This window comes from Acinonyx jubatus, chromosome C2 (assembly GCF_027475565.1).
Source record: "Acinonyx jubatus isolate Ajub_Pintada_27869175 chromosome C2, VMU_Ajub_asm_v1.0, whole genome shotgun sequence".
Lineage (NCBI taxonomy): Eukaryota > Metazoa > Chordata > Mammalia > Carnivora > Felidae > Acinonyx > Acinonyx jubatus.
The window spans coordinates 145,570,325-145,591,300 of record NC_069384.1 but is presented as its reverse complement, the minus strand read 5'-3'; the positions used below and the strand labels follow the sequence as shown (position 1 = coordinate 145,591,300).

General features: G+C 44.1%; 1 protein-coding gene and 1 long non-coding RNA gene across 2 annotated transcripts in view; both read right to left on the bottom strand.

The window, feature by feature from the left end:
- GPD1L (glycerol-3-phosphate dehydrogenase 1 like) overlaps positions 1 to 20,976 on the bottom strand; it is a 57,070-nt gene that overhangs the window by 17,668 nt on the left and 18,426 nt on the right. Inside the window, exons 3-5 of the mRNA XM_027040847.2 lie at positions 17,845 to 17,985; positions 16,177 to 16,315; positions 2,919 to 3,031 (exon numbers count right to left, since the gene is read on the bottom strand). Coding sequence (XP_026896648.1) covers positions 2,919 to 3,031; positions 16,177 to 16,315; positions 17,845 to 17,985 — 393 coding nt within the window. The remainder of the gene's footprint in view (positions 1 to 2,918; positions 3,032 to 16,176; positions 16,316 to 17,844; positions 17,986 to 20,976) is intronic.
- On the bottom strand, positions 11,814 to 16,166 carry LOC128315323 (uncharacterized). Its single transcript, XR_008298047.1, has 2 exons — positions 15,223 to 16,166; positions 11,814 to 14,995 (listed from the first exon to the last, which is right to left on the bottom strand). It is a non-coding gene; the product is annotated as an uncharacterized LOC128315323 (long non-coding RNA).

Here is a 20,976-nt window from a genome sequence, read left to right as displayed (position 1 = left end):
TACAAAGCATCAACAGTGCGTATCTCAGGATGCAGGGGCTATCGGTGATTTTTACTTTCTTTACATCCATCTGTTGTGTGAAACAGTGAACGTGCACTAGTTTTATAATCAGGAAAAAACACCAGACTATTAATGGATGTGGGGGAAAAAAAGGCAAGGGAAAAAATTAAATTTCCTGACAACCTGCAGGCCACTGACAGGCCTTTGAGACAGGAAGAGTGACCTTCCTCTAGGGACTCAGCTGCCTGGATGTTGATACTTTGCTAAGGGCAAAAGGCAAATCTTAGCTTAACAACATCCCGACCTCCAGGATCCTACGTCTCCTTTAACATATAAAAATGCCTTTGGAAACTTCCTTTATCTCTACCTCCCAAATCTATGTTAGCAATCATCCTCCAAGCATATGGCCCCTGATACACATCTAAAGGGTCTCACGACTAAAGTTTTAGTAGGCAGGAGTAAATGACATTTTCCTAACAACAGCTGGCCCCCTCAAGGTCCTGGAAACCTTGCTTCCAAAATTCCTTAGAGACTTTTCCTATCCCTAACCCCCTCCCCACTTGAAAGTAGACAGTCAGTCACCCCTCACAGCCCCAGTGCAGCTCTTTCTGCCCAGGGGTTCTGTTCCTGTGCTTTAGTGAAAACACCTTTTTGCACCGAAGATGTCTCAAGAATTCTCTCTTGACCGTTTGCTCTGAACCCCAACATTTCCACATCATCAATTATGTAATAAAAGAAACATATGTCCATCTGTCCTTGCTTTGGCAGCCTCTGACAAGGGAGGGATTCATTCTATTCAACTGGACACAAACCAGAAAAGTCAGGCTGTACATCGTAACCAAAGAACACCAGACTAAGATTCTTGGAACCCGCTTCCACACTCCGACTGTGCCAATATTCGCTACGTTTGAGTGATTTACTCTCTCTGGATCGCCATCTCCTTATCCGTGTGACCAAATGGTTAGCCTCAATTACTGCCAAAGTGCCTGTTTCTCGGTTTTCAAAAATCCCAGCTCTGATGCAAGCCGACGGGAATGATGGTGACTGATCCTGTTTCAAAGGATAGCCAGAGGAAGCATGATGAATGGTCCTCAACCCCATCTGTCTCTGCCCCCCCACGAACCACTCTCTGTCCTGGTAGCAGGCACAGATCCGCTTATGGGCTTCCTGCCAACAAAAATGAAAAGCCAGTCTAAGCCCAGACACAAGACCAGCATGAGGTCCCATTAGCAGAAGCTTTTCCAGAGCCCTCAATCTAGAATCTTTCTTCCCCGCCCCCCCCCCCCCCCCCCCCACCAAACACCCTTTGTCCCGGGCAGGATCTCACAGCTTCTCCGTCCACCACCAGAAACATCCAGTCGCTTAAAAACAATTTTGGAGCAACACAGGCTGGGGCTGAGCAATTAGGCGTTCACGAGGCCCCTGTTGTCAACTGGTCATTAGTTTAATGAAGGACTATTAAAAACACATAAAAATCTCAACCAACAAAAATAAACCAAGCAGCCAAAGCCAGGGTCTTCACTGTGTAACAGGGCCCGCCAGTCGCGGGAGGGACGCCCGGACATCCAGAAGCAGGGGCGTGTGCTGCCTGGGAGCCCCAGGCTTTAGCTGGCTTTCGTTCCTAAAATCCTCACGGTGTAAGGACCTGTGACCACACACACACACGATATTAATTCTAGAAAGTGGTGTTAAATTCTGATGAGACAAAAAGGAGGTACGTTCGATCTAGAGAGAGGGCGGGAAGGCAGTCTGGTTTCTTGTCTCTTCAGTGTTCTTTCAGTCTTTGCCATTTTTACCTGCCGAAGGGAGGCGGGTGAATGCCAGACTGCGTGACTTCCTTCCCGAGGTGCTCAAATTCCTGAAAAGCGGCTTTTGTTACAAAAGAAATGGCTCAAAAGGGACTGGGGGGGGGGGGGTATTCATTCACACTGAGGTCTTTTTTTTTTTTTTTTTTTTTTTTTGAGAAGGCAGCTCTAGCAGCTGATTCCAGGGCGAGAAGGATCAGAAAGGCCAGCCAGCTCCTCACTGGCTGTTTCCCAGAGTCAGGCGAGAGAGGGACCCATGACCGAGACTTTTATAGGCAGAGCGGAGCAAGTCAGGAGCCCCTGTGGAAACCCTTCCCTTTACCCTCCCAGGCCACTGGCCAGTAGAAGCTGCTTATGTAATTGGGCCATTTCCCTTTCCGGACAAAGATAAAACCATGCTTGTGGCGCCTGGGTGGCTCAGTCGGTTAGGCATCCGACTCTGGCTCAGGGCATGATCTCACGGTTCGTTGGTTCGTGGGTTCGAGCCCCGTGTCGGGCTCTGTGCTGACAGCTCAGAGCCTGGAGCCTGCTTGGGATTCTGTGTCTCCCTCTCTCTCTCCTCCTTCCCCCGCTCATGCTCTGTGTCTCTTTCTCTCTCAAAAATAAATAAACATTTAAAAAAAAATCTTTTTAAACCATTCTTGGAAAAACCTTTGTCAGCAGCAGACTATTTTTCCATTAAAAAGAACAACCAACCAAACTATCAAAGCAACCGAGTAGCATAATTCAGAGGCAAGAAGTCCCTTTCTGGCTCAAGACAGCATAGGAGAGAAATACATGAATTAATGGAATGCTTTGGTCTCTGGTAAAATTCTACAATCAAGAGACTTTCCACGCTTTTTAAATAGTAATGCTGCCAGTTTCCCAAAGAATAAAACACCACACTTTCCCCAGATTTCCAAGTAAAAGCAAACCCCAGTGGGAGAGGAACTTCCCACCACCCAGGAAAGGCTGGGGCAAAGCCGGAAGTGAAACACAAGGCTCTCAATTCACTATTCTTCGCTGAAGCACAGGCATGAACACAGAGCCCACTCTTCAGGCTCAGATTCAACACCGCTAACAGTGGCCGGCCGCAATTAGCTCCTCGAGCAGAAATAACAAGGCTGACTTTACCTTCAGAGCACCACAAAGTTCCACGGTGTCTGCATCATCAACCACAGTAATTCGAAAATTCGGAGTCTGCAGAAGTTCTTTGAAGAGAAGGCCATTCTCCATTATCTTGCTGCCTATGGAAAGGTTACCCAAAAAAGGCAATTGAGAGGAATGCGGAATCTTAGCTTCCCCATCTAACCCGGTTTAAAATGTTTTTCTTACTACGATATGTATATGTATCACAGAAAATGTAGCAAATTCAGAGGAATAGAACTTGAAAATAAAAATATTCCATAATTCTACCGCAGATGATCATTAACAATTTGGCACACATCTTTAAGTTCCTGAAATATGAATAGACATAGTTCTTCTCCGAATTGGCAACATAATATATATGTGGTTTCATAATCTGCTCTCTCCATTTTATGGCATGAATAACTTTCACTGACATGGTTTCTACATCATCTTCAATAGCAGCTTTCTCTTTTCCTGGGGAAGTGTATTCTATTTTATCTAAGTATCTTTCAATGTTAAACACCTAGCGACTTTCTGCTACCACAAACACCTATGGACCGACGTCTACGTTTACATCTGTAACAGATTTGTGTTCAAACCACCCACCCTGTCCTTTCCACGGGGAAGAGTGCATTCCTTTCCACTAATGTTAGGCTTGACCACACGAAGTGCCTGGACTGAAAGCAAGTGGGACATATTTCCGCACCTCTTAACTTCGGGCTCGGTCATGTGATTTGCCGTGGTCAACAGGACACTAGCCGACGTGACGCAGGAGGTCTTGCAGTCGGCTTGTGCAGAAGTGGGGATGGTTTCCTTGTACCGCTGCCTTCACTGTGAGAACATTCCCCGGCTAGCCCCTTGGGCCGAGTAGGAAGATGACGGACACACGGAGCGGAGAAACACCCAGCTGAGAGCAGCCGACCCCAAGGGGACCCACGGGTGTCAGCTGTGCTCTAGGCCACCGAGATTCTGCGATCTTACTTAGCATCAGGATGGCGAGAGAGAACCCATACAGATGCCAACAACTGTGTTCATGGACTAAATAGTGGAAGTTGCAAATGTATTCAGAAGAGTACTTGCTTTTGCTACCGCCATGTCTGTGCCTGGAATGGGAGGGACGCTTTCTCATGTTTTATTTAGGAACTCAGGACTAAGACTCAAACAAAACTTTACACATAAAGCCTGGTGTGAAATCTGCTCTGATGGGCGAGGGTGCGGTGTGGGGCTCAGCTCTGGGAAGGCTCTGGAAATCAGATCATAAAACTTCCCAGCCAAGTCCTGGCTCTCAAGTCACACACAGACGGCGGAAAGCTCACTGAGCAGTATCCGATTTGGGCTCCGCCCGCCTCTAGGTCCACAAGCTCGTTCCCACGCAGGTCTCTGCACATTACCATCACCTGGGGACCTTTAACTGAAGGTTAAAGTCCAGGCCACATCCCAGGCCAATTAAATCAGTCTCCAGGGCAGCAGGCATCAGTAACTTGTGAAGCGCCCCAGGTGACTCCTGCAGACAAGTTTGCAAACTCCTGATTTAACCTCCTGCAGGCTCAACTCCCTCATGAGTGAACCGTAGGGCACTCTCAGGACTGCTGTGGGGTTAAATAAGAAGCGGGTGTGAAAACAGCCTATTAGAGCACACAGAGGTCCTATATGATGACGATGGGGATAGCTGACACATGCTTATGGCTGATTCTCCCCGCTTACAGACAGGGGGCCCAGAGAGGTTTACCAACTTGCCCAGGATCACACAGCTCAGAGGAGACAGAGCCCAATTCTACCCCAAGTGCTCTGAGTCTCTATGCTATGCTTCCTGAGTGTGGCGAGGGGCGGGGGCAGATAGACCAGAAACAAAACAAAACAAAACAAAAATCACAGAGCTGTATTTTTCCAATGCAGAAAAGGAGTGATTGTCAGCAATTACGAGTACATCCATAATTAATATGTGAAAAGAATCCAGCGGGGAGTGGAAGGTGAGGGGCGCCTACATGGGGTTCATGACCACGTTCTGCCTCCTTCTGTTTGTTTTCTTTAAATTTCCCACGATGAAATGTTTAAAATGTCTACACCCAATACTCAGAAACACATTTTCTATTCCACAAGCATTGCTATTATCTATGATTTAGCTGAGTTCTCCAAATATTAGAACTGTGTCAGTTTGAGCAAACGGCCGTCTTCCTGTTTCAAACAGTCTAGCAGACCACGCGGGTGATTCTGTACAATCCTGTTTCATCACCTGGGTTGGGTAAATTCGCCCCCCCCCCCCCCCGGCCTCCACATCATGACATCATCACAGTCTTTCTCCTGTGTCCCTCACCGTGGGCCACGGCTCAGAGCCTCCAGCATGAAGGACGATCGTTAAGCATCACAGACAAGCCCTTCGCTCAAGTCACTATAATCCAGCTGTCTGCGGCTGGAAGCGAGGTGCTGTTGTGAGTAATGTGACAGACAAGACAGGCAGGGAGGAAGGTGCTCTCCACATGCCACTGATACAGGTGGGGTCTGTCGGTTCCTCTGTGGCTGCAAATTACATACAGTGTACCTTAGAGAAGTGGGCTTGGTTGACAGCAATCCCACCTTTTCTCAGATGTAACTTCAAGAAAATTATTATTTTAAGTCCCAGACAGGAAAGCACTAACTGTGTTATTACCAGTCTTAAGTAGTGGTAAGGCAAGCAGGGACCCAGACCAGAACGGGTAATCCCAACAGCCATGGAGAAGGGCTGCCCCAAACTCAGTATGAACCAAAAGACAGGGGTATCTCCCTTCTCTTTCATACCAAGTTTTAGAGATAATCAGCCTGTTTATAAAGTCTCCTTCAAAACCCTCTTGCAGTTTGTGATTCCACATTTGTTTGTGTATTTGGAAGCTCCAGAAGGAGCTGATGAATCCTTGACACTTAGCAGATGCTGGATACATAATAGGTTTCGAAAAATATTCGTGAGGTGACGGTAAGTCTCTAGTTTTGTGAAGCCAGTCCCAAGAATGAAGGGAACTCTCACCGCAAGGGGGCACCACAGTTCAGCGTGCTGGTTAGTATTTTTACAAGATCCTGAAAACAAGGCTGTTTTTTCCATCTTCCTCCACAGAAGATTCAAGGGGGCTAAAACTCCTGAATCTACCATAACTAAGAATGAGTTGGTTGCTAATATTATCAAGAAAGGAGATCTGGATTAACCACCGTGGCAACCATCCAATGCAGGAAGTTAATGTTGATACAATTATCTAACATGCAACTCCTCTATTCCAATCTCGCCAATTACTGCAAGGTTGGCAGCCATGACATCTTTCCCCTCCCCCAACCCAGGATCCCACTGCATTTGGTAGTCACATCTCTTGAGTCACCGTTAATCCAGGACCACTCCTTAGCCTTTCATTCTTTCATGACACTGGCATTTTTGAAGAATGCAAACGAACTGTTTTGTAACACATCCTTTACTTTTTGGGCTTGTCTGGTTATTTCCTCGTGGTTAATTCAGGTTATATAAGATAATTTAGGCATTATCACCTTTATGTTCTCTGTTCCTTTCAGTGTTTTACTTAATTTAATTCAAGTCACTCTTGCCAACCATTATCCAATCCAGAGAGAAGGCAGAGGGCACACTGGATAAATAGAAGCCAGAGGGAAAGAGACACAACCTTGTGTGCATTTGTCTGTTTTTACAAACCAAAAGAGCCTAATGTACCCAACTAGAAGCTTTGCTACAATGACTAGGGCTTAGAGGTATGTAAAAATTCTAGCTAAAATCTATAGGTAGACACAGGTTTCAATCAAGGACTGGAGAGGACATCTCAGCCTTACAGAAGAATTATGGCGACTAGCCATTTGCAACCAACTTAATGTGGGGGACAAAGGCAAAAGAAAAAATGAACTTTCCTTACAACTTGCAGCCCATTGACAAGTCCTTGAGAGGGGCAGAGTGACCTTCCTCTAGGGACTCAGCTGCCTTGATGTTGATACTTCACTAAGGGCAAAAGGCGATCTTAGCTTAACAGTATCCTGACTTCCAGGATCCTGTAAGTCTACTTTAACATATAAAAATTCCTTTGGGAGGCCCCTGGGTGGCTCAGTTCGTTGAGTGTCTGACTCTTGGTTTTGGCTCACGACATGATCTCGCGGTTTGTGGGTTCCAGCCCCACATCGGGCTCCATGTGGGCAGTGCAGAGCCTGCTTGGGATTCTCTGTCTCCCTCTCTCTGCTGCTCCCCTGCTCAAGCTCTCTCTCTCTCTCTCTCAAAATAAATAAACACAAAAAGAAAATTCCTTTGGAAACTTCCTTTATCTCTATCCCCCCAAGATATATGTTGCTAATCATCCTTCAAGCATATGGCCCAGTGCTACACATCTAAAGGGTCTCATGACTAACATTTTATTAGACAGCAGTACTAAATGATCTTTTCCATTTTTAAAAATGTTTTAAATGTTTATTTACTTTAAGAAAACCACCTATTTGCACCAAAGATGTCTCGAGAATTCTTACTTGACCGTTTGCTCCTGAACCCCAACATTTCCACATCAAACTGATTGCCAAAACTGATTGCCGATTTATTATTGGCGAACAGGACTGAGTTGGAACAAACAACTGTTTTTAAATAAAAGGAATGACATAATTTCACAGGCTACACCAAAATCACAGATGGATAAAAGAATACTGAAAGAATAAAACCTACATATTGACTAATTTTTTTTTTTTCCTGGAAGGATACTTAGAAACTGCTAACAGGGATTCCCTTTGGGAGGAAGGAGGAAAATCACAATTTTTTTTTTGTTTGTTTGTTTAATAGATGCTATTGCTACCACGTTTTCAGTCTGGCAAATGCATGTGGAAATTTCATGTTTTTCCTTTTTTCATATGAACAATTCCTGTGACAAGACAGATTACCTTATTCCCTAATTTCTTACCGTTCACTGTTGGCACAGAAAATAGGTTACATAAGTTTAATGCTTCTTGCGATAAATGTGAGGGGTTGGCCATTTGGTGATTAAGGCTGCAGGATGTTTGCACGGCAGACCTATCCTTGGCTATCTCATACTGTGTCAGACTGTATTTGATTAAAAGAGATCAGTCTCGCGATTTTATATAATTGGCTCCAATCTGTTAAACTATTTGCTAAATAAATTAGACCAACCAGCAAAGTACACAGTATCTTCCAGTAGGGCAGTGTTAGGTGGACAGCAGATTCAAGACTATTCCTTTCTGCCCAGGTGATCTTGTGTAAGTAACTCACTCTTCCTCTACCAAGCAGGGAATGGACTGAAGGACTCCAGAAGCTCCTTCCTGTGCTGCTAGCCTGTAACTGCTGGAGTCCCTGTGGATCTGTCTGTGAAGAGAACTAGCCCCCTTCCGTGCAGAGGAGCTCCAGAGGTGGGCCCAGAGATTAGATGAACCCTTGTATCTTCCTTCACAGGAATGATCCTGAGTTACTGGCGAGTTAGGAACCCACTATAAAGGACACTGTTACATGTATCTAAAGAGAACGAGCTTGGAGTCAATCCCGATCCAAATCTTGGCTCAACCGATGACTGTATAATCTTGGGTAAGTCGCTATAACTCCTTAAGATTTGCTGAATGTTCTTATTGTTTTTAAGTCTCTTAAAGTTTTATTTTAATTCCAGATAGTTAACACACCGTGTTATATTAGTTTCAGGTGTACGATATAGTGATTCAGCACTTCCATACATCACCCAGTGCTCATCACAAATGCACTCCTTAATCCCCATCACATATATAATCCATCCCCCCACCCCTCTGGTAACCATCATCAGTTCTCTATAATTAAGAGTCTGTTTCTTGACCTGTCTCTCTTTCTCATTTTTCCCTTTGCTTGTTTTCTCTTAAATTCCACATAGGAGTGAAATCATATGACATTTATCTTTCTCTGACATATTTTGCTTAGCATTATGCTCTCTATATATTGTTGCAAATGGTAAGATTTCATTCTTTTTCGTGGCTGAGTAATACTGCATTCCATTATAGATATAGATATATAGATATCTCACATCTTTGCCCACTCATCAACCAATGGACACTTGGGCTGCTTCCATATCTTGCCTACTGTAAATAATACTGCAATAAACATATGTTCTTGTATTTTTTTGGGTAAATACTTAGTAGTTGAGACTGCTGGGTCATAGGGTAGTTCTATTTTTGACTTTTTGAGGAAACTTCGTACTGTTTTCCACAGTGGCTGCACCAGTTTGCATTCCCACCAATGGTGCAAGAGGGTTCCCTTCTCCACATCCTCACCAACACCTGTTGTTTCTTGTGTTGTTGATTTCAGCCATTCTAAATGTGGCTGAGGTATGAGGTGTGGCTCACTATAGTTTTGATTTGCATTTCCCTGACGATTACTCACATTGAGTGTCTTTTCATGTCTGTTGGCCATCTGGATGTCTTCTTTGGAGAAATGTCTGTTCAGGTCTTCTGCCCATTTTTTAATTGGATTATTTGTGTTGGAGGGGTTGAGATGTAGAAGTTCTTTACATATTTTGGATACTAACCCTTTACCAGATATGTCATTTGCAGATATCTTCTCCCATTCAGTCGGGTGCTTTTAGTTTTGTTGATTACTTCCTTCATCGTGCAGAAGCTTTTAATCTCGATGTAGTCCCAGTAGTTTATTTTCCCTTTCGTTTCCCTTGCCTCAGACAACATATTTAGAAAGAAGTTGCTACGGCTGATGTCAAAGAAATTACTGCCTGTGCTCTCTTCTAGGAATTCTGTGGTTTTAGGTCTCACATTTAGGGCTGTAATCCATTTGGAATTTATTTTTGCACCTGGTGTAAGAAAGTGGTCTAGTTTCATTCTTTTGCAGATAACTGTCCAGTCTTCCCAGCACCAGTTGTTAAAGAGACTGTCGTTTTCCCCTTGTATATTCTTTCCTCCTTTGTCAAAGGTTGACCATACAATTGTGAACTCATCTCTGGGATTTCTATTCTGTTCCATTGACCCATGTGTCTATTTTTGTGCCAGTACCATAGAGTTTTGGTTACTACTGCTTTGTAATAAAACTTGAAGTCTGGAAATGTGATGCCTCCAACTTTGCTTTCCTTTTCCAAGGCTGCTTTGGTTATTCAGGGTCTTTTGTGGCACTATACAAATTTTAGGGTACTTTGTTCTAGTTCTGTGAAAAATGTTGTTGGTATTTTGACAGGGATTTCATTAAATGTGTAGATTGCTCTGGGTAGGATAGACATTTTAACAATACTGTTCTTCTAATTCATGAGCATGGAATGTCTTTCTGTTCGTGTCATCTTCAGTCTCTTTCATCAATGGTTTATAGTTTCCAGAGTACAGATCTTTTACCTCTTTGGTTAGGTTTACTCCTAGGTATCTTATTTTCGATGCAATGGGATTCAATGGGATTGCTCTCTTAATTTCTCTTTCCACTACTTTATTATTGGTGTACAGAAATGCAACAGATTTCTGTACATTGATTTTGTACGCTGTGACTTTAGTGAGTTCATGTGAGCTCATGGTGGAGGTTTTTGGTGGAGTATCATGTCATCTGCAAATAGTCCAAGTTTTACTTCTTCCTTACAGATCTATCTGGATTCCTTTTCTTTTTGTTGTCTGACTGCTGTGGCCAGGACTAGCAGTACTATGCTGAATAAAAGTTGTGAGAGTAGACATCCTTATCCTCATCTTCTTTCTGACCTTAGGGGAGAAGCTCTGTTTTTCCCTATTAAGGATGATGTTAGCTGTGAGTTTTTCACATATGGCCTTTATTATGTTGAGGTATGTTCCCTCTAAATTTACTTTCTTGAGGTTTCTATCATGAATGGATGTTGTACTTTGTCAAGTGCTTTTCTGTACCTGTTGAAATGACCATGTGGTCTTATCCTTTCTCTTACTTATGTGAAGTATCACATTGGCTGATTTGCAAATATTGACCCACCCTTGCAACCCAGGAATAAATCCCACATGATCGTGGTGAACAATGTGTTTAATGTATTGTTGAATTTGGTTTGCTAGTATTTTCTTAAGAATTTTTACATCTATGTTCATCAGGGATACTGGTCTGTAGTTCTCTCTTTTTTCAATTTTTTAAAATCGTTATTTATTTTTGAGAGAGTGAGTGCAAGCAGGGGAGGAACAGAGAGAGAGAGAGACACACACACACAGAATCAAAAGCAGGCTCCAGACTCCGAGTGGTCGGCACAGAGCCTGACATAGGGCTCAAACTCATGAACTGCGAGATCATGACCTGAGCTGAAGTCAGATGCTTAACTGACTGAGCCACCCAGGGACCCCTGTAATTCTTTTTTAGTGGTGTCTTTATCTGGTTTTGGTATCATGGTACTGCTTGCCTCATAGAATAAATCTGGAAGTTTTCCTTCCATTTCTATTTTTTTTTTTTTTTGAATAGTTTAAGAAGAACAGATATCAACTCTTCTTTAAATATTTGGTAGAATTTGCCTGAAGCCAACTGGCTCTGGACTTTTGTTTGTTGGGAGGTGGGTTTTGTTTTTAAATGTTTATTTACTAATTTAGAGAGAGAGAGAGAGAGAGAGAGAGGGCACGCACGGGGGTAGGGACAGAGAGAGAGGGAAGGAATCCCAAGTAGGGTCCATGCTGTCAGTGTGGAGCCCAACGCAGGGCCTTATCTTGTGATTGTGAGATCATGATCTGGGCAGAAATCAAGAGTCGGAGGCTTAATTGACTAAGCCACCCAAGGTGCCCCACAGGAGTTTTTTGATTACTGATACAATTTCTTGTCTGGTTATTGGTCTGTTCAAGTTTTCTACTTATTTCTGTTTCAGTTTTGATAGTTTATAAGCATCTAGGAATTGACCCATTTCTTCCAGTTTGTCCAATTTGTCGGCATATAGTTTTTCATACTATTCTTTTCTAATTGCTTATGTTTCTGTGGTGTTGACTATTATTTCTCCCCTCTCATTTGCGATTTTGTTTGTGTTCTTTCTCTTTTTGTCTTGATAAATCTGGCTAGAGGTTTATAAATTTTATTGGTTTTTTTCAAAGAACCAGCTCCTGGTTTCATTGATCTGTTCTACTGATTTTTTTTTAGTTTCTATATAATTTATTTCTGCTCTAATCTTTATTATCTCCTTCCTTCTGCTGGGTTTAGGTTTTGTTTATTGTTCTTCTAGCTCCTTTAGGTGTAAGTTTAGGTTGTTTGAGATTTTTCTTGCTTCCTGAGGTAGACCTATATTGCTATAAACTTCCTTCTTAGAACTGCTTTTGCTGCATTGCAGAGGTTTTGGAGCGCTGTGTTTTCATTTTCATTTGTTTTCACATACTTTTTCATTTCCTGATTTCCTGGTTAACCCATTCCTTGTTTAGTAGTATGTTATTTAACCTCCATGTATCTATGGTCTTTCCAGATTTTTTTCTTCTGGTTGACTTCTAGTTTCATAGTGTTGTGGGCAGAAAAGGTACATGGTATGATATCAACCTTCTTGTATTTGCTGAGGCCCGTTTTGTGGGCTAATATGTGATCTATTCTGGAGAATGTCCTATGTGCACTTGAAAAGAATGTGTATTTTGCTCTTTTAGGATGGAATGTTCTGAATACATCTGTTAAATCAATCTGTTTCAGTGTGTCATTAAAGCCTTGTTTCCTTGCTGATTTTCTGTTTAGATGATCTGTCCATTGATGTAAGTGGACTGATAGAGCCCCTAGTATTACTGTATCATTATCAATTAGTTGCTTCATGTTTGTTATTAGCTGTTTTATATATATGGATACTCCCATGTTGGGTACAAAAATATTTACAATTGTTGTATCTTCTTGTTAGACTGTCCCCTTTATGACACATAGTGTCCTTCTTTGTGTCCTATTACAGTGTGTGTGGGTTTTTTTTTTTTGTTTTTTAATGTTTATTTAGTTTTGAGAGACAGAGAGAGACAAAGCATGAGCAGTGGAGGGGCAGAGAGAGAGGGAGACACAAAATTGGAAGCAGGCTCCAGGGCTCTGAGCTGTCAGCAGAGAGCCTGACGCGGGGCTCAAACTCTGAATGGCGAGATCATGACCTGAGCCAAAGTCGGATGCTTAACCAACTGAGCCACCCAGGCGCCCCTACAGTGATTTTTTTTTTAATGTTTATTTTTTGAAAGAGACAACGCAAGTGGGGGAGGGGCAGAGAGACAGGGGGACACAGGATCCAAAGCTGACTCTGCACTGACAGCAGCGAGTCTGATGCAGGGTTTGAACTCCCAAGTAGTGAGATCATGACCTGAGCTGAAGTCGGATGCTCAACTAACTGAGCCACCCAGGTACCCCTTACAGTGTTTGGTTTAAATGTTTTTTTAAATGTTTATTTATTTTTGAGAGAGAGAGAGAGAGAGAGAGAGAGCGCATATGCACACATGCAAGGAGGGGCAGGGCAGAGAGAGAGAGGGAGACACAGAATCCGAAGCAGGCTCCAGGCTCTGAGCTGTCAGCACAGAGTCTGATGCGGGGCTCAAACTCACAAACTGCAAGACCATGACCTCAGCCGAAGTCTGAAGTTCAACCAACTGAGGCACCCAGGTGCTCCTACGGGTGTTTGTTCTAAAGTCTATTTCGTCCAGTATAAGATTGCTATTTCAGCTTTCTTTTGACATCCATTTGCATGATAGATGGTTCTGCATCCCCGTGCTTTTGGTCTGCAGGTGTCTCTAGGTCTGCATATCGATGTAGGCAACATATATGGTCTTGTTTTTTCATCTGTTCTGACACCCTATGTCTTTTGACTGGAGCATTTAGTCCATTTACATTCAAAGTAATTACTGATAGATATGTATTTATTGCCATTTTATTACTTGTTTTGTGGTTGTTCCTGAAGATTTTCTCTGATCCTTTCTTGTTTTTCTCCCTTTCATGTTTTGCTAATTTTGTTTAGTAATATATTTGGATTTCTTTCTCTTTATTCTTTGCATATTTATTCGTGGTTTTGATATATGGTTACCATTAGGTTTGTATATAACATCTGCATACGGCAGTCTATATTAAGTTTATGGTCATTTAAGTTTGAACCCATTCTTCTCTCCTCTCCTCCCTGTTTTAGGTATATGTTATTATATTTCATATCCTTTTTTTGTGAGTTCTTTGTCTGATTATCCCTATTTTCCACAATGTCTATGCACTTAAAAAGAAAAAGAAAAAGAAGTAACAATGTCCTAAGTTGCAGACATCTATAAAAATCTGGTTCCAAAGGCAAGGGAATTAAAAGCAAAAATGAACTATTGGGACCTCATGAAGAGAAAAAGCTTCTGCACTGCAAAGGAAACAAATCAACAAAACTAAAAGGCAACCGACGGAATGGGTAAAGATATTTGCAAACGACATATCAGACAAAGGGCTAGTATCCAAAATCTACAAAGAACTCACCAAACTCCACACCTGAAAAACAAATAATCCGGTGAAGAAATGGGCAGAAGACATGAATAGACCCTTCTCTAAAGAAGACATCCAGATGGCCAACTGACACATGAAAAGATGCTCAACATCGCTCCTCATCAGGGAAATACAAATCAAAACCACACTCAGATATCACCCCAAGCCAGTCAGAGTGGCCAAAATGAACAAATCAGGAGACTATAGATGCTGGAGAGGATGTGGAGAAACGGGAACCCTCTTGCACTGTTGGTGGGAATGCAAATTGGTGCAGCCACTCTGGAAAACAGTGTGGAGGTTCCTCCAAAAATTAAAAATAGATCTACCCTATGACCCAGCAATAGCACTGCTAGGAATTTACCCAAGGGATACAGGAGTGCTGATGTGTAGGGGCACTTGTACCCCAGTGTTTACAGCAGCACTTTCAAAAATAGCCAAATGATGGAAAGAGCCTAAATGTCCATCAACTGATGAGTAGATAAAGAAATTGTGGTTTATATACACAATGGAATACTATGTGGCGATGAGAAAGAATGACATCTGGCCTTTTGTAGCAACGTGGATGGAACTGGAGAGTGTTATGCTAAGTGAAATAAGTCATACAGAGAAAGACAGATACCATAGGTTTTCACTCTTATGTGGATCCTGAGAAACTTAACAGAAGACCATGGGGAAGGGGAAGGAAAAGGAAAAAAAAAAAAAAAAAGTTAGAGAGGGAGAGAGCCAAACCATAAGAGACTCTTAAAAACTGAGAATAAGGGGCGCCTGGGTGGCTCAGTCGGTTGGGCGGCCGACTTCAGCTCAGGTCACGATCTCACCGTCCGTGAGTTTGAGCCCCGCGTTGGGTTCTGGCTGACAGCCTGGAGCCTGTTTCGGATTCTGTGTCTCCCTCTCTCTGACCCTCCCCCGTTCATGCTCTATCTATCTCTCTCGGTCTCAGAAATAAATGTTAAAAAAAAAAAACAAAAAAAAAACCTGAGAATAAGTTGAGGGTTGATGGGGGGTGGGAGGTGGGGGCGGTGATGGGCATTGAGGAGGGCACCTGTTGGGATGAGCACTGGGTGTCGTGTGGAAACCAATTTGACAATAAATTTCATATTAAAAAAAAAAGAATCTGGAGCTATCTTTTCCCATGCCTGATCTCTCTCAGAGCTTCCTTTTACAAAGCTGCACGGAGAAATCATTCACATTGCTGGTATGTCTGACAAGGGTTGAATTAAGTTCTGGAGTGGTAGATAAGCTTAAACTTGCGAAAGGCATCTGCAAATCCGGCGCTGTTACTTTTCTACAAGTCCTTTAATGTGGTACGTGGGCACCTGAGAACTCCAAAGCCCTTTTTAAAAGAAGTGAAAATCTTCACAACCCCAATGTTGTAGAAGAGTAGAAAGAGCTTTCTATTTTAGGAAACAGGACGGCCAAATTCGTGCCTGGGTTCTCTACCCCGTGTGACCACGGGGCAGGTAACTTATCCACTGAGCTTTGGACTATTCACCTGAAAACAGGGATTCTCCCCACCAGTTTTTATCATTCCAATTTTTGGTATATGGGTTGTCAAACTGAGCACTGGAATCCAATGAGGATCCAGACACTGGCATTTGTGAATTTAAAAAATCTGGGTTTTCTAATGCCAGGACAGCCCCACCATGGATGTAATCACCTGTTTGTCTGTGTAAGCAACTTTACATTTTTGGATCATGGCAGGTCAGAACGGTCTCCTGGCTTTCCTTCATACTGGAGGCTGGTGAAACATTTTTGTACCCCAGAATGGCCTCCCTGTATAAAACCCCCACCCCACTGAATATTCACTCCAGGAATGTTATGGGGGCAAGGAAGAGTCTGCTACAAAAAATAACGGAAATCGAAAATGTATGTTTTAAAACACCGAATGTCTGGGCTCCCAGCCCCTCCCCGCCCTGCAGCCAACCTCACCGATGGTGGTCTCACAGAACTTCTCTGCAGCCACCTCGCTGGCAATGTTGGCTCCCATGAGCACGCTGACGTCAATGCCCATCTTCTCCCGGATGATGTCGGAGATGAGCTTCAGCCCCTCAGGACCTTCATCTATGCCCTGTAAGGATGCCAACAAGTTAGGGGAAAACAAACGACCGAATGAAAGAGGCATGACACAGTCACTTTGTAAGTAACAGATTCAGGCAACCAATGGCGTATGCGATGTGAAAAAAAAACAGCGCTTATAAGAGTAACATACACACCATGTATACAGTGTTAAAAGAGTAGCAATAAAACGCAAAGAAAATAAACACACGTAACCACCCAGAACATGACCTACACCACTGAAGTCTTGTGTGTACCTTCCCAAGTTCATCCTCCTTCTCACTACTGGTCCTCACCCCTACTATCCTGAAGGCTGTGTACTCTGCTCCCTTCTGTTCTTGACCATTCTGCCACATAAAGCTATCCCTAAATATGTGAGGCCATTATGCCTGCTTCTGAAAGGCTGTAAGTACAATTGTACCTTTGGTCTGTGATGTGCTCTTTGGTGCTACATTATTAGTTTAGAGATTCATCCATGTGGTTACATGGATGCTCTGGTTTGTTCCCATTTACCACCACGTAGTATTACCGCTATTCATTTATCCATTCTGTTGATGACGGACGTGTGAGTTATTCCAGTTTGCTTTCATGAACATTCATCCACGAACCCCTCTAAAACACAGTCTCTCTAGAGGTTCCTAACCTTTTTACCATGTGGCCCCCGCATCGTTTTATGGACTCATTCTCAGAATCTGATATGCATAGAGCAAAATGCAGGAGATTACCCAGGAAGCCAATTACGTTGAAATTTAGTTATCAAAGTGCTAAAAAAACAAGACCAAATTTGTGACAAAGTAACATACATGCTATTTTATCAACGCAATTAGAAAGATGATGCGGCAGGCTTAACAATTACCGTAATTTCAAGGTAGTGATCAGCATAAATGACACCTGGAGATAGCTCAAGCCATTGTACACTGGTAGGAAAATACCCGTGACCTCTACTGAGAGCAGGGCCACAGGCACTGCTTAATGCCACTGTGACCGAAAACCTGGCTTTGTGGCTGGCATTCAAAACCAAAAGAAATGCCCATTTTAGTCACAGGTTAAAATGAATAAAAACGTAATTTTTCTCCCCACGTGAATTCTGTCTGTGGACCTCTGGGGGTGGTTTGTGGACTTCTAGTTTAAAACTTCCTCTTTGGGGAATATATCCAGGAGTGGAAACAAATGAGGATTAATTTCCCAGCAACACAAACCACCAGTGATTTCTAGAACACAGCAGAGACCCACATCCTGGACAGGAAGGTTCATCAGGAGGAGCCCACCCTCACATCACTGCCACCGCTAAAACCCGCTGTGATCGAGAGCGCCCCCCCACCCCACCCCCAACGCTGAGCTCAGCTAGCCTCCTGGGATGTGTTATTGATTCCCTTCCGGGCATCTTTAAAACAAAAACACAAGAAAACAAAAAACTGCCATAACCTCCCTTTCAGATCCTATTTCCAACAGATGGACGTGAGAGGATGTGAAATTCCCCTGTAACCGACATCCGGCCCGCTTCCTGGCCGGCTTCCCTGCCTGGGGTCAGAGGCACGTTACCTTGATGAGGGTGATTCCCAGGGCTTTCTTGGGCACTCTCCCGGTGATCTCATCACAGATTCTGTGAATGAACTGGTGGGGAATGACAAACACCAGCAGGTCTGCATCCTGCACAGCCTCGCTGAGGTTTGGGACAGCAATCTGCAGCGGTGAGGAGGAAACAGTTACTACCACACCAAAATAGGCCTCGCCCAATGATTTCATCCACTGACCGTTTATCAGATGCCTACTGTGCGCAGAGAGCCACGCAGACAGATGGGAAAGGCATGCGGGCCTGCGTTCTGCCTTCTCCTTCAGGACACGCATCTGAAGCTAGGGGGGGTGCTCTCTCTGTTGCTTAGCAGGTGGGCAAGTGACTTACCTTCTCCATGCCTCAATTTCCTTACCTATAAAAGGGAGTCATAATAATGCTGTATGGGTTGCTTCCCCCAGTCCATTTTCTGCCTTTCTTTGCCCTGCTCTGTTCCCCAGGGGGCTGCTTTTTTTTTTTTTTTTTTTTTTAATTTCAAAGAGAGAGGGCATGAGCAGGGGGAGGGGAATAGGGAGGGAGGGGGAGAGAGAGAGAGAGAGAGAGAGAGAGAGGGAGAGAGAGAGAGGGAGAGAGAGAGAGAGAAAGAGAGAGAGAATCCCAAGCAGGCTCCACGCTCAGTGTGGAGCTCAACCTGGGGCTCAATCCCACAGCCCTGGGATCACGACCTGAGCCAAAATCGAGAATCAGATGCTCGACCGACTGAGCCACCCAGGCACCCCACCCCCACCCCAGGAGGCTGCTTTCTGTGGACTGTTTTCCCTGGAGGCCCTTGCTCTCTGCCTTCCACTTGGCCTCAGCCAAAGTGGGGCACCATCAGGAGAGTTAAGGTTGGGAGGAGAGACAGGTCAGGGTATTTATCAGCCTCCCGGGGCTACTCCTGCCCTGGCTCATTCTAGTTAAACCTCCTGGCAGGCAGTCCCTCTTCCATGTCCCTAAGCTCTGGCCAGGCTGGTCTGGTGAGACCGCTCTGCCCCCTCGCCCTTTCAGAGGCGGTTATGACTGCCTGCTGTTGCTAAACTCTGAGCACTCCAGCAAGACCTTTTGGTTTCCTCGACCCTGACCATAGCTCTATAAACAGTCCCGTACCAAAGTCTCCTAGGTGAGGCACTTTGAGAGTGCTGTGGTGAATAGTAAGTGGTTTCGATCGTGTTTGGCGCTTGGTACCCACTCCATCCCCGTCAGCTATTATGGCGATTGCTTCCCTTCAGATGACTATGAAGATGGATTTTAGAATCGGACACAGGCAGAGAAACACACATGCACGCGCCCGCACACGCACACACACACTCGAGTGGAAGTAAAGGCGACCGGCGGGGACATGGGGCCACGTGATCCCTAGCAGAAGACTGCTTACTGCTCCCCGATGTCTGATCTCCCCTTCTTCCTCAGCACAAGAAACCTGAGTTTGGAGCCAGGCTCATAAATGCCCAGAAAGGTTACATTCCTCAGCTTCCCTTGCAGCTAGGTGCCCCGTGTGATTAGGTTCTGACCAAAGGGGTGTCAGTGGAAGCACTGTGACTTCTGGGAAATCCCTGTTGTCAGGGGGGAACGTGAAGAGATGGTTGGACAATGAGGAAGAAACCAAATGCTGCGATGGCAGAACAGGAGGATCACAAGAGTCCCTGACACCATTACCACATCACTAATACGATAAACATCTCTTACACGAGACGGGAAAAAGCAAGTATTTACTTTCCTTAGGTCACTGCTATGATAGGTCTTCTGTCACATGTACCTGAACCGGACAGTAACTGATACTCCCATTAAGCATTGCTGGTTCCCCAAACGAAGCAACTGGAGGAAGATTCTTCTCTGAGGACGTGCTATGGGCCACAGGAGCGTCATTCGGGATGGCTAAGCCTCCTGGGAAACCTAGTCTGGGCGTTGTGATGGAGACCGCCAGCTCCTCACCAAAATTCCTTCTTGCCTTCCTCCATAATCACAGAGCTGGAAGCTGGTCACTAGTCACCTCGCCAGAGACTACATTTCCCAGCAGCCCCTGCAGTTACACAGGCCAAAGACCAAGCTCCCTTGCATTTGGAGATGCTACCTCCTCCAAAAGAGCAATTTCTTGATCAATCCCATTAGCCTCCGGATGCCAATTCCCAGCTGCTTTGTCCTTGACTGACAAAGCAGTTTATGCTCTTACATTTATTTGCCTGCGGTCCCACCCGGTACCCTCCCAGCCTTTGTAAAAACTCTGGTCCTTCACTCCGCCTAGGGTTGCCGGCCTTTCTTAGGAGGGGGTTTTCAATCTGTACGCCCTCATACAGTGCCTGGCAGCCTGAATTTTAGTTAAAATCTTTTTTCTTCTCTAGACCTATTGATCCTCCTCTTCCCCATCCATCCTCAACATACACACACATGCACACACACATGCACATGCATACATGTGCACACACCTCCGTGTCTGCCTTTTCAGGGCATTTTCCAACATGGTGAAATGGAAAAGACACCAGAACCAAAGAGAAAATATGGAAAAGATGTACATTTGAGTCTGCAAATGATCAGCTGTGTGACCTTGGACAAGTGACGTATCTTCACTGACCTTAATCACCCCATATACGAAGGGGTATAAAAATCACTTTTCCTACCCAGATACTTCACAGAGACCTTTCAAATTAAGTAATATAAATGACAGCACTTCAAAATGATATGAAAGAGATTGTTTATCAAAAAATCTACCTTCTTTTAAAAAAAAAAGAAAAATCTACCTGCTCCCCACAAATTCTTACCTTATTTCTTTTTTAATTTTAGAGAGAGAGAGAGAGAGAGTAGGAGAGAAGGGCAGAGGGAGAAAGAGAGAGAGAGAGAGAGAGAATCTTTTTTTTTTTTTAACGTTTATTTATCTTAGAGAGAGAGACAGAGATGGAGCATGAGAAGGGTAGGGGCAGAGAGAGAGGGAGTCACAGAATCCAAAGCAGGCTCCAGGCTCCCAGCTGTCAGCACAGCCTCACACAGGGCTTGAACTCACAAGCTGTGAGATCATGACCTGAGCTGACATCGGACGCTCAACTGACTGAGCCACCCAGGTGCCCCAAGAAAGAGAGAATCTTTCTTTTAAATTAATTAATTAATTAATTAATTATTTCAATATATGA